This window comes from Morchella sextelata, assembly GCF_020137385.1.
Source record: "Morchella sextelata strain SCLS chromosome Unknown scls_5, whole genome shotgun sequence".
In the NCBI taxonomy this organism is placed as follows: Eukaryota; Fungi; Ascomycota; class Pezizomycetes; order Pezizales; family Morchellaceae; genus Morchella; species Morchella sextelata.
The window spans coordinates 552,203-565,282 of record NW_025408620.1 but is presented as its reverse complement, the minus strand read 5'-3'; the positions used below and the strand labels follow the sequence as shown (position 1 = coordinate 565,282).

Below are 13,080 nucleotides of genomic sequence, written 5' to 3'. Positions count from 1 at the left end.
CCATATCCATCCCACCTCGGCCCACTATCACGAACATATCCCACCACCAAGCCTCCCACCCCCACTATCACTCCTGGGAAGCTCACGAAGAAAACATACATAGATTTCTAACTCCATCTCCACAAACATGGCCGCCCGCTTCTCCGTACAGTCCCCCGCCATGCCAGCTCCTACACAGGCCTCGGGCAGGGGCGTGAGGTCCTCGTTCCCGGCTGCAAAGATGGACCTTGCCCCACCTCCGTCCATGACACGCCGCCGCTCACAGCTCCAGCTCGGCCATGGCAGCTCAAATAAACCGATATTACCAGCTGGTTGACCTCTCCCTCTATCTCTCTCTTTTTTTTTTTTACAATCCACCCCCCCTGAAAACCTCTTCTCCGCTCTGCCCAATTCTTTCGTTCTATACATATAATAATAATAATACACACACAAAATGCTGAGATGTTCTATTGCCTTTTTTTTCCCCACTCGCAGAAATCTTCGCCACAATCCTCGAATACCTGCCCGTGGCCGACCTGCTGCGCTTCGCCCGCGTCTCCCGCCGCATGCAGGAGATGGTCTACGACGACACGCGCTGGGTCTACCGGCTGCGCCTCATGGGCGTGTGGAACGAGACCGAGGCGCGCAAGCGCTTCGAGGAGGCCATGAAGCGCCGCCGCGCCACAATGGCCGCCGCGAAGGCCCAGGAGACCGCCGCCGCGGCCGCCCTCGACGGGAACAGGTCGTCGACCATCTTTGACGCCACGGAGGAGGAGACGAGGGCCCGGCGGCCCGTGAGCGATGGGCTGGACATGATGGCGCCGTTGAGGGCGGAGCCGCCGCCGCCGCAGAGGGCGAGTCTGAGGGATCCGGCGAGCTTGTTGTTGGTGCTGCCGAGTGTGAAGAGTGTGAGGGGCTTTGCGAGGCAGGAGTATGGAAGGGTGTATGGTGCGCTGGCGCCGCTGTATTTTGATCTGGCGAAGGCCAAGACGCATACGGACCCGGTGGTGTTTAGGATCTTTAGGGACCCGGAGCAGCAGGCGAGGATGTTGGCGCAGATGAAGGTGTTTGCGCTGAGTGATACGGCGTATGGGTTTGGGGAGCGCAGGGAGAGGTTGAACCTTATGGCGGGCATCTTTGAGAATGCGGCGTTGAGGGAGTTTGAAGGGTGCGCTTCTTCTTTTTTTCTTGGATTTCGGTTTGTCTTGCGGTGCTGATTGTTCGATAGAGGCTATGAGTCGGGCGATATAGACGGCCGGATGAAGCGGTATGCTAATGTACTAATATTGCTTAATGGAGGCCAGGCGTGTGTGCAGCTATTTGTGCAGAAGCACCCCGTCATGTTTGAGCGTGAGAAGCTCGGGAATCCCATGGACTCGTTTGACAAGCCGACGGCGGGGCAGTTCTCACTTGCGCCCTCGGCGACCTTCTTTGACCGGCTATCCAAGGTGATCAACGAGCAGGCCTCCGTCATAGACCGTGTGTTCCCCCCGCACGTCAACGCGATGATGCCCTTCCTCGAGAGGGTTTCGGAGGACGTGATCGCAGAGTACATCACGCCGATACTCGAGGAGGCGCACGAGCGGGACACCGAAATGTACCTCAAGGCGGTCGCGGGCATCTACACGCAGTGCGTCAACTTTGCGCGCACGCTCACGCCCACGGGGGGCTACAGCGACGACCTGTGGAAGCAGGACGTGCGCACCGTGATCGGCCGCGTGTGGGAGAGCCATGTCGACCTGTACCTCAGCGACGAGCTCGAGTGGTTCCGCAAGCGCGGCGAGACGGAGGTCGAGAGGTGGGAGAAGAAGATCCTCGACGCCGACGCCGCCACAGAGTCGTTCTTCATGTCGAATATCAACAGAGAGGCCGACAAGCGCGACTTTCTGTCGACGTTCAAGAAGGTCATCCTCATGCCCGTGTCGGTGATCCCGTCGCCGTTTGCCCGGAATAGTGTGGTGCTGCCGGCGAAGGCGGAGGTGGCGGCGGCAGCGGCGGCGGCGGACCCGAGCCCGTATGCGGGGACAACGACGATAGAGGCGGCTAGTGCCGGCACGGTCGGCCCCCCGCCGACGACGGAGCTGGCGGCGAAGGCGGCAATCATGAATTCTAGACTCGAGGGCATCCGCTCGCTCTTCAGCCTCGAGGTCGCACTATCGCTCGTCCACAACGCCAAGGAGAGCCTCGAGCGCGCCGCCCTCTTTGCCCGCAGCGGCGGCCAGACCGGCGAAGAAGCGTATTACCCCCCTCCCTCCCTCCCTCCTCCTTCCAGTCCACCTGTTCCAGCTAGCTAACACCACCGCCAGCAAAGAACAATGCGAAGCCATCTTCATCGCGCTGCTGCAGGTGCTTGGCCCCCGCCACGTCAAGGCCGGCTTCGACAAGGCCGTCGAGCACCTCAAAGCCTACGACCCGCGCACCGTCACCCAACACAACCGCGTCGCGCCGCTCGTGACCTTCCTGGAGCTCGTCAACGTCGGCGACCTAATCCAGCAGATGATCGACGTATTCTACGAGCAGGAGCTAGTCGCGGGCAAGCTGACGGACCGCAACGACTTCCTCAACCCGGCCGCCAAAGAAAAAAAACGCTTTGAACAGATGCTGGACGAGCGCGTGGCCGCCGGACTCAACATGGGCATCGACGTACTCATGGACGAGGTGGACCACATCTTCGCGACGACGCAGCAGCCGGCCGACTTCAACCCGGGCGTGCTGAACGGCGTGGGCGGCGGGGAGGCGCCGGCGATGGTGGACTTTGACATTGGGCCGAGTAAGACGGCGGTGCAGGTGGTTGAGGTGGTCAGCGGGCATACGAAGCTGCTGGTGGGCAGCACGGATAAGAATGTGCTCGATGTGTTCAACCAGGAGGTCGGCGTGAGGCTGTTTGCGTCGCTGTGTAAACATATCAAGCGGCAGCGTATCAGTGTCGATGGGGCTATCAAGCTCATCAGGTCTCTCTCCCCCCCCCCCCTTCCCCCCGCTTCGTCCCTACTAACAGAGCAACAGCGACATGAACCACTACCACGCCTACATCACGACGCTCAAGATCAAGGCGCTCGAAGCATACTTCAACGCGCTGCGCGAGCTGTCGCAGATATACCTCATCGACCCGGGGCACGCGCGGCAGATGGCGACGGTGATTGCGGACCCGAGCCGCTTCGGCGGCATCTTTAGGGTCGAGGAGGTGTATGAGTATGCCACGAGGAGAGAGGACTGGTATCGCGTCAAGAAGGAGGTGGAGAGGGCGATGTATGGGATTGGGTGTGTGGTTTGCTAGTTTGCGGGAGGAGGGGGAGGGGGGAGGGGCAGTGGATTAAAATAGTTATTGGGATAGAGGACTTTTTGCTGTTTTTTTTTTCTTTCTCTTTCTCTTTGGGTTTTTCTGTTTATTGAGCGAGCAAGCGAGCGGACGAGCAGGTGGTGGTTATGTGGTGGTGGTGGTGGTGGTGGTGGTGGTGGTGGTGGTGGTGGTGGTGGTGGTGGGGGAGGTTCATAGAGTATCACTCGATTCTAGAGGTGGTGTTTGTTGTGTGGGCGCACGTGGTAATGTACACCTACATACAGTGATCATGAGTGAATTGTGATTCGTAATTCAGTAGATCAAGGAAGGTAATGGCATCTGGAGCCTCGTAGAGTAACCATACCTAAAGAAGCCATTCAGACCATACGTACCGGAGACCTAAGGCCATCGCGCCACTGCGATATGTAGTGCGCACGAACTATGCCGGATTATGGCAGGGGGACCTTTGTGGGTGCTACATACCGGCCTGTTTTAGGGCGGTTGGTGGGGAGCGAGCTGGGGGGGGGGGTGGGTCATGGGGTATCACTCGGTGGTGTAAATACCTTACCCCACACACGCCGTGGATAGGAGACAAAAGAACCTGTGGAAATCTTGAGAGCTACATACGTGGTGACTATACTCAATGCTTTAGACAGCACTGGCGGCGTAGATAACGAACACCCGCGCGGCCATAGTAGAGACAAGGCATCCGGCTCATTCCAGTGCCAAGATTAAAACACTTTCGCATAATTAACTCTGCTAGCATAATCTCACCGCGGTACAACCTCAAGAAGCCTAGCTATTCGCAGATGCACAGACAGCGGCCTAATATTTTATTCGTTGGTTCAAGACCGGTGAAAGAAAAACAGAGCTCACAAACTCGAGGCCGATTATTTGGTGTTTAGATTTTTTTTTTTTAATTAAGATGGGGTTTTGGGGTTTTTTGTTGTACCCGCTCCGTAGAGAGGGCGGGGAGGGGCTGGGGGAACGGAGGTGATCACGATCAATCACTCGGACTGCGCGTGGAGATTGGTTGTGATCTACTCCATTCGCAGGGGGGACAGGGAGAGACTTTTCTTTACTCTACGCATAGAGAGAGTAGAAAGAATACAGGAAGGAGAAGAGATCACTATCAACCCCTCGGACTGAGCCCAGAGACTGATAGCAACCTCCGCTCCCGCCGTCAGGGACGAGAAACAGAGCCTAAAGACCACAACAGACCGACTGGCAATCTTTAGTTACTCTCTCCATAGAGAGCAAAAAAAAGACGAAGAGGTAAAAGATCACTATCACTCCCTCGGAGAGCACCCAGAGACCGATAGTGATCTTTCCTCCCCAGCGGAAGCAAAGGGGCGAAGAGTAGTCCTAACGCAACTCGGCCCCTCCCAGCTCCCAGGCCGCAAAGCCCAAGAACCAGAAGAGGCCGAAAAAAAAAAAAAACCGCTCACAGCGGAGACCTACCGCAACTCGGGCCCCTCCTGGTCCTCGGGCAAGAGCCCAAGAACCAAGAGAGGCCCAAGAAACAACCTAACGTAACTCAGGCCCCTCCCGGCCCCAAAAGGGGGCCAGGAGAGGCCAAAGAAACGACCGAACGTAACTTAGCCCCTTCTGGTTGCTGGTGGACAGAACCCAGCAACCAGAAGAGGCTAAAGAAACGGGTCCCCTTGTGTGGCAGCACAAGTCCCAGAAAGTGGGGGACTTGCGCTGCCACACAAGGGGAGCAGGCAGGAGTAAAAAAAAATAAAATAAAATAAAAAAATAAAAAAAAAAAAATAAAAAAAAAATTAACTCGGGAGGAGTTCTTGCCTCAAAGGCTACTCCCCCCGGAGGAGTTCTTGCCGCGAAGGCTACTCCTCTAGGGGGAGTACTTGCCCTAAGGCTGCTCCCCCGAGGGAAAAAGTTGGGTGGGGGAGAGGGCAGGCTTATATACTCTTGGGGAGTTTGCCAAGACTGGATTTTGGCTGACAGGATTGCAGAGTAAGGAGGGTTAGCCCTGTGGATGTGAGTTATGGACACCTTGCTGGTTTAGCCACAGGAGAAAATTTGTTATCTTGGGTTGCGGGTGGGACTTAGCCATACGTGGGTCGTACCTGCTGTAGGCGTAGATTTGTTACTTACATAGCTACCCAGTGCTACGTACATGTAGCCACTGCTGCCCAAACTGTAGTCATTTCCGAGCTCTCACAATCTCTAGAGATTTCTACCCCTTCTCTTCACTGTTTTTAGACCTTCATGTCGACGGCATGTCAAAACAGAGGTTTGGTGGGAAATAGTGTTTTCCACAGTATTAGTGCCATGTATACACTGAGATTGCAGTTTCCGGGTCGATATCGAGAGGAACATTGGAAGTATTCGAATTCCCGGATTCTCCAGTGCAGTTTCGTCAATTTTTGATAGTAAAATACAACTTTGGTGGGTCTAAATGTAGTAATTATCTGCCTCGAGCAGCTCGAGCACCTCGAGACATCACCTCTCTTCGTATGAGCGAGAAAAAGCATGGACCATACGAGGCAGAGGCACCTTGAGGCACCTGTCACTGCTCGCACAGCTCGAGCAGCCTCGTAGACCACACTAGTGGGAAATTTTGTGTGGCAACGGAATTACATGTACTTCTTTTCATAACTCTGGTGTAAAAAAATATCTGCTAATTTTGAGACCCAATTAAGGATTTCCTTTCTTTCTCCCCCCCCCCCCCCCCCTCTTTTCGTAACGCTCAAAACCCTTCCCTTCAGCATTACTGTTTAGCACTCAAACTCCGTTTTCAAGAATCACCATTCGTACTCCCCTCACAGAGCCGTTGCATAACAGAGTTCTATAACCATAAAAGCCGCCGAATGGGCCCTAAGATGTGCAGCGAGCTATGCGTTCTAAAAATTTTAGGGGATGTGTGTAGTCGGTGGAGGTGGATCATGGGATATCACTCGGTAGACTAACACTGACACCCCGTAATCGTGCAAAGTGCAGCCGAACGGCAGTAATCCATACCGTATTTCGAATTACATACATATAAAATATATCAGTGTGGGGTCCATTTCCACCGTCTACTTATTGGTTGCCGCTGGAGCAGCTAGCAGGCTGCTCGTAGATGGGCGGATGAGCACGAAACTATATATGTACATGTACCCATTGGAAAGTGATGCAAATACCCCCAGATATCTACATTTTGGCACAACACAAAACACTCCCTAAATTAAATCCAGAATTTGGGTAAAGAACGTCTCTACTGTGCCTGAGAATACATTGGGCAGTGTTTTAAAATAAAATATCCACTTTCAAATCAAAAATTCGCTCTGAGGTAGCGAAAACATAAAGTAAAGAACCCAGAAAGCATTGATGACAGACATTTTTCTTACATTCTTTTATTACCAAGAGAATCTACACACTCAAATTGACCTCCATACCCTCATGTGAAGATTTATTCTCTCGTGGTTGCAATTGAGATATCGGGGAGTGGCCTTCGTGGCAAGTACTCCCCCTGGGGAAGTAGCCTTCGTGGCACCTGGGGGAGTAGCCTTAGAGGCAAGAACTCCCCGAGGACGGGGAGTAGCCTGCGTGGCAAGAACTCCTCCCGAGTTCCCTTGTGTGGGCAGTACAACCAGTCTGCCTTCTTTGCAGAGAAGGTATGACTTGTACTGCCCCTCAAGGAAACCGTTTCTTCAGCCCCCTCTAGTTGCTAGCTCTGCAGAGTCAGCATCCAGAAGGGGCTGAGTTACGTTAGGACGTTTCTTTGGCCTCTCCTGGTCCCCCAGTTGGGGGACTGGGAGGGGCCGAGTTGCGTTAGGCCACTCTCTTCTCGGCCTCTCCTGGTCCCTGGGCTTCGGCCCGGGGATTAGGAGGAGCCTGAGTTGCGTTAGGTGGCTTCGCTGTTCCTTTGTGTCCCTTTTTTTCGCTCTCCTCGCGGAGGGTGCAGAGATCACTATCAATCTCTGGGCGCAGTCCGAGGGGTTGAGAGTGATCTCACTGTCCTTGTGCTCTTTCCCGTCACATATTTACTTCGGAGGTTGAGTATATTCTCAAAATGTGGAATTAGGTGTAGTGCTACAGCACAGCAATTAAGTATTTCCAAGCAGTAGCTGTCTTGTGTAAGTGTTCGGGAGAAAGTGGGAATGCAATTGGCCATTAATGCAGACAGGCTTATCAACTTAACATTTCCTAGGTCAATGATAGTCCCGCTTATTCCATAAGAAAAGTGATAGCGAGACTACCAACGCCATTCTCAGCGCCAACCACATCATCAAGTTGGCGAGACAGTATCCGCCAGTGTTCACACTACATCTCAATATACCAGCCCGAATCGGTACCAAAAACGAAGTAGGTATACAATACCAGTGCTTTATCCAGGAGAAAGCTATATCGTATAGTATATCTATAGACTAAAGACATTTAAATCACAAACACTCGTCAGACATCATTTCTAAGAACTATACTAATACGAGCCTGGTGGGGCTCCCATAACGCTCGACTCTCCTACAGCCTTAATCATGACACTTGCAAACCTCCCTGATATATCATCGTCCTGCCTGGCTGTCTCAACACCCATGAGAATCTTCTTGATACCCACGTTCAAATCCCTCCTTCCAGTAGCATCCGCCAACTCCCTCACAGTCTTCATCTGCTCCTCTTCTGGGAATTGCAACTCCCGCAAAATGTATGTGAGCTCACGGTGATCTGCAACGTTAGGTACCGCGATTTCTGCATCGAACGACGTCAATAAGTCCATCTGAGATAACACAGAGCGTTCAGTGGTGGTGGCAATGATAAGGAGTCGCCTGCCCTTGGGTGGCTGTTTACGCAAGAGGACCATGAGCGTTTGAAGGACAGCATTGGAAAAGCGTGGTCCAATGGGAACCCAGTCGAGGATACGCTCGATGTTATCGACCACCACAACACTGAGGGAAGATTTATAGGCGTCCATGAAGATCTTAGATAGGAATGAAACTTTACTGGCTTCGTTGAACCCAACCATCGCTTCGGGGGAAATAAGCTTGATGAATGGAAATCCGGATGCCATAGCAATTGAGGCAGCGAGTGCGGTTTTTCCAGAGCCAGGTGGGCCGTGCATGAGAACTGATACAAGAGGTGTCTTTTCTGATTTGCGGACCTGCTCAACAAACAGTCGTCCCTCCGCAAGTATGTTTTCGATATTTTGAGAGTAACGGATGATTCCACCTTGAATGCATGCATCGAGCTCCTCTTCGCTCACACCGAAAGCTGGTCGGACTTCTTCAAGCGCGTTCATAAAGTCCTGGCGGTTGACTTTCATGTTCTCAATATCCTCAGAGATCCCCGCAACAGTACCAACTTTGACATGACGATTGAAGGCAAATGATGATGCGCTCTTAATAAGACCTCCAATTTCAGCCCCTGAGAAGTTCTTGGTAACTGCCGCTAGCTCATCAATGTTTACGTCTGGGTCGATGACATTATTTTTGCGCATTTTGTTTGTATGAATTTTCAATATTTGACGACGACCAAACTCATCGGGTAGAGAAATTTCCATATGAACCTCGAGACGGCCTGGACGGAGTAGAGCCTCATCGATCATGTCCAGACGGTTAGTCATACCAATAACAAGAATGTTGTTCAGTTGGTCGACACCATCGAGCTAGATATACCTATCAATTTCCCATCCCGGAAGATAGTTGAGGAGGTGGGTTCAAACCTTAGAAAGAAGCTGATTGACAACTGAATCACCAACACCGGTCCCATCATTCTTGCTTCCTCTCTGTTTACAGATAGCATCTAATTCATCAAAAATGATTATGTGCAAGCCGCTCTCTTCCGCCTTTTCTTTGTACTCCTTCTCTGCATCGGCGAAAAGTTTTCTGATATTCTCCTCCGATTGACCAACAAACTTGTTTAGGATTTCAGGACCATTCACAACCTTTGGTTCCCTCGCATTCAACATTTTTCCAATCTGCCTGGCAATAAGTGTCTTCCCCGTTCCGGGTGGCCCATACAAGATTATTCCCTTAACGTGCTGGATACCAAGCTTGTCTACTAGGCCTGGAGGAAAGATCCTAGACGCGAATGCACGACGGAAAATTTGTGAGAACTCTGTATCAAGACCACCAATTCCCATGTCCTCAAACTTGAAGTTAGGTTGGATAATAGCATTGGCAGAAGGGCGCTTGTTAGAGCCTTTGATCTTAATCGGAGACTTTGCATCTTTATAGAAGGTTATAAAAGTATGCGGTGTGAGAATACCGCGATCCGATGGGTTGCTACTTGTGGGCGCATCTGGGGGCAGAGCTCCCTTTTTATCGCCTAGGCTAATGACTTGCACAGTTTTGACGACTACTATAAGCTTGATATTGCGGACGTCCATAACGAGACGCTGGCCTGGAGCAAAAACTTGGTTTTGGAAGGTCTAAAGTCCATTTGCTTAATAGTGATCTCTTGATAATGATGGATACTCCATACCCGTAAAAACTGCTTCGTCAAATCATCTTGATCATATTGCTCATCACTGATCTTCCTTGATGCAAAGCCTAGCTCCAGATCCAAGCTCCCTAAATATGCAGCACCTTGCTGAGAAAACGGATCATAAGGCGCCATACGGATCTTTTCCGTCAAGCTCCATTGTGCCCAGTCTCTATGTACAGAGGAGAACCCTGCGTAGCCTGGTGCAATCTGGTTGTTGGGTTTTACAGAAACCACAAATTTCTCGTTGCAGATAACGTATTGCTCAGCGTGGAAGTCCTGGGGCGAAACAGCGACACTATTACCGCAGCTATTAGCTCCAGCTCTTTGTTGCGCGGTACGGATGGGGATGTTAACAAATTAGTAACGATAAATTCATCGTTCGGGCTTTTAGTGAGCTGAAACTCTCTGGGTGGTGCTGCCCCTCGATGCGGAACTGGGACTCTTTGTGGTGGACCTCCAGGCCCAGGTCTAGCTGGATAGTTTGGGTTATACGACATGATAGCTATGTGAAGAGTTAGCCACCAGATGAAACTTGAGATAAGGGAGGTATCTACCAAGAAATCTAGAGAAAGAGATACAGTGGCTACAAGAGAGAGAGATTGAACGAAGTAAGTATGTAGGTATATGAACTAGCTGCAGAAGTGTATTGGGGTTATGGATACGTAAGTTACAGGGCCACATGGATTAGAGGTCGTGCCAAGAACGAAGGATCAGATAAGATCATGGTGGGGTTTATCAGATCATAACAGCAACATGAGCTCTTAGAACTCCTATCCCAACCATTTTAATACACCGTACACATACTTACAAATATATGAAAATTCTTGTATATTATGCCTAGACTCAAGGCTTATGGTTGTTTCAATCGATAACTTTAATTACATATAACCGAACGGATTGAGGGCTAGGGTTGGCCGGGAATTTTTTAAATCGCTGGAAAATAACTTCACCTCACATAAGTCACATATGTAAGTAGAATAGATACTTTCTATTTGAGTTTACTTGGATGATTATGTTGCTCGGTACTTAGGGGTTCTTAATTTGTCCCTTACTGAGAAGCTTTGTTAATTACACATTTGGAATACCATATTGCAAAAAAAAGAGAATCAATTGCTTTTATGTCGGTATCTCTCATAAAGTCAATTAATGGCGCTCACGCTATCAAGAAAAAATATAATATTAGCAATTATAATATGTGTAAGTACTATAAAGATATCCGATGACTTACCATTCTAGGCTTTGATCTGACAATACTATCGACTCTAAGCAACATCTCTGTAGCCTCTGATGCAGAGGAGACAACAGCACGTTTAAGTTTGTAACTCTCAATCTGTTACGTGTAATTCACATTAGCTAAGAATAATAATAACGACAACGCCCATGCTTAACATACCACACCAAGTTCTCTCATATCTCCGATTCTTCCACCTGGGTAGTACAGATCTAGTCCGGAGCTGGACATTCCGTTGTTGATAGCGGCACGCAACTTCGCAACCAATTCACTGCTGTCAAAACCCGCGTTGTCGGCCAAAATTGTTGGGAGTTGCCTCAGTGCCCTGCCATATGCTTCGATGGCAAGGGCCTTTTTTCCTGGGGTATTCTGCGCAGCCTGCTCAACCGCTTTGCTCATGATCATCTCCGAGCAACCTCCGCCGAGAACAGTTCTGGTCTCTACAACAGTCTGAGATAGAACGGAAAGAGCATCGTGGAGAGACCTCTCAGCCTCATCTAACAGCTGCTCGGTAGCTCCCCTAAGAACAATTGTGCATGCCTCGCCAGCTGCGACACCCGAAAACTTGATCAAAGTATCTTCTCCGATGATGACCTCTTCGATAAGATCACATTGGCCAAGCTTGACAGACTCAGGATGATCGAAAGTGGAGGTAATTTCACCCCCAGTAACCAGAGCAAGGCGCTCAATGCCGTCAAAGTCAGCATGCTCAATAGAGATGATTCCAGCATCCGCAAACAATTGTTCAGGCCAGTTATAGATCAGCTGACGGTTGACAAAGCAGTTAATACCATGAGCCTTGATCTTCTCAACCTTGGCACGCATCTTTTCACGTTCAGCCTTTTCAAGCTCGGCGAGTTTACCGGTAGAATCAACTTTGACACGAGCACCAAATATCTTGATTTTATCGGTATCCATAGCTACGAGCTGTTAGGCATGTAACAACAGCTATGAAAGGTAATGTTTCGAAGACTTACCCGTATTAGCCACAAGGATCTTGGCTTTCTCAAGTCTCTTTGGCTGGTTGACACCAATTCTTTTATCCAAAATAAAACCCTCATCCAAATACGAATCACTAAGCTTTCCTCCTGCTTTCTTGATGATCTGAATGTTGTTCAAATTGGTACTTCCCTTCAACCTAAGAACTGCGTCCACTGCAAGCTTAGAAAAGTGCTCCTTGTCCTGGGACAGGACCTTGGAGCTCAGCGTTGTCCTAGAGATACTCAGAAGATCTTGCTTGAACTTCTCCGAATCCTCCCTGTGATCAACTGCACTGTTCCTCAATGCCTCAAGAGCAGCTGCAGACGCGACCCTGTATCCGTCAATGATGGTCTGAGGGTGAATCTTCTGATCGACAAGTTTCTCTGCTTCGCGAAGGAGCTCTGCGGCAAGGACAGTTACAGATGTGGTTCCATCACCAACTTCGTCGTCTTGGACCTTTGAGATGTTGACAAGAACCTTCGCAGCAGCATTGTCGAGCGCTATCGACTTCAGGATGGTGGCACCGTCGTTAGTCACCATTATCTGTCCTGTCGAGCTATTTCCATCATTTGATTGTCAGATGTGTTCTCCATTTGATGGAAAGCTTCATTGCATCAAATGTTGATAGGATGTGTTTATACGCACGCTGACTGTAATATCTTGTCCATCCCCTTCGGGCCCAAAGTCGTCTTAACCAAATCCCCTACAGCTATCGCACCAACAAATGCGGACAATCCTATCATATACCCATCAGTATCCCCCTACTATCTATCACACTCTGTATCTTCAATCGATTACGAGACTCGGAGGTGGGGGTCAACGTACTAGCATTTTCTCCCCTCTCCTCCGTAACGTCCTCTCCAAAGATTTGTGTAGGATTACTCTACGAGATATCAAGTTAGCTTTGATAGAATGATTTTTGGATGTGGTGAATGATTTACCATTGTTGGTTTGTTTTTTTGGCTATGTATGGCGGGGTACCGAAATAATTTGGTGAGACGGAAACTTGAAGGAGGGACAGCACCCGAGCACGTGATCTGAATATAAGAGTCAGGTTACCCTACTTTTGACTTGGTGTCAATGATATTATTGCGCTTGTTGAGAACACACATATAGAGCGCCAAAAAGCGCGACTAAAGAAAAGCAATAGGCAAAGAAGCTTGTAAGTGCGTTTTCGGACCTA

General features: G+C 50.1%; 3 protein-coding genes across 3 annotated transcripts; 1 reads left to right on the top strand and 2 right to left on the bottom strand.

The window, feature by feature from the left end:
* Window positions 1–127: 127 nt before the first annotated feature.
* On the top strand, window positions 128–3,256 carry H6S33_010656 (uncharacterized protein; the record flags this gene model as incomplete). The annotated part of the gene is made up of 5 exons (XM_044841999.1): window positions 128–311; window positions 475–1,147; window positions 1,208–2,215; window positions 2,286–2,930; window positions 2,986–3,256. 5 exons carry the CDS (start codon window positions 128–130, stop codon window positions 3,254–3,256), a joined length of 2,781 nt encoding a protein of 926 aa, XP_044696586.1.
* A 4,429-nt stretch (window positions 3,257–7,685) lies between these two features.
* Window positions 7,686–10,182, bottom strand: H6S33_010655 (uncharacterized protein; the record flags this gene model as incomplete). Its single annotated transcript, XM_044841998.1, has 4 exons — window positions 7,686–8,864; window positions 8,922–9,629; window positions 9,683–9,980; window positions 10,040–10,182. The coding sequence occupies 4 exons, from the start codon at window positions 10,180–10,182 to the stop codon at window positions 7,686–7,688; spliced, it is 2,328 nt and encodes a 775-aa protein (XP_044696585.1).
* Window positions 10,183–10,828: 646 nt separating this feature from the next.
* Window positions 10,829–12,841, bottom strand: H6S33_010654 (uncharacterized protein; the record flags this gene model as incomplete). The annotated part of the gene is made up of 7 exons (XM_044841997.1): window positions 10,829–10,843; window positions 10,914–11,015; window positions 11,079–11,836; window positions 11,894–12,453; window positions 12,543–12,633; window positions 12,696–12,780; window positions 12,839–12,841. The coding sequence occupies 7 exons, from the start codon at window positions 12,839–12,841 to the stop codon at window positions 10,829–10,831; spliced, it is 1,614 nt and encodes a 537-aa protein (XP_044696584.1).
* Between the last annotated feature and the right edge of the window lie 239 nt (window positions 12,842–13,080).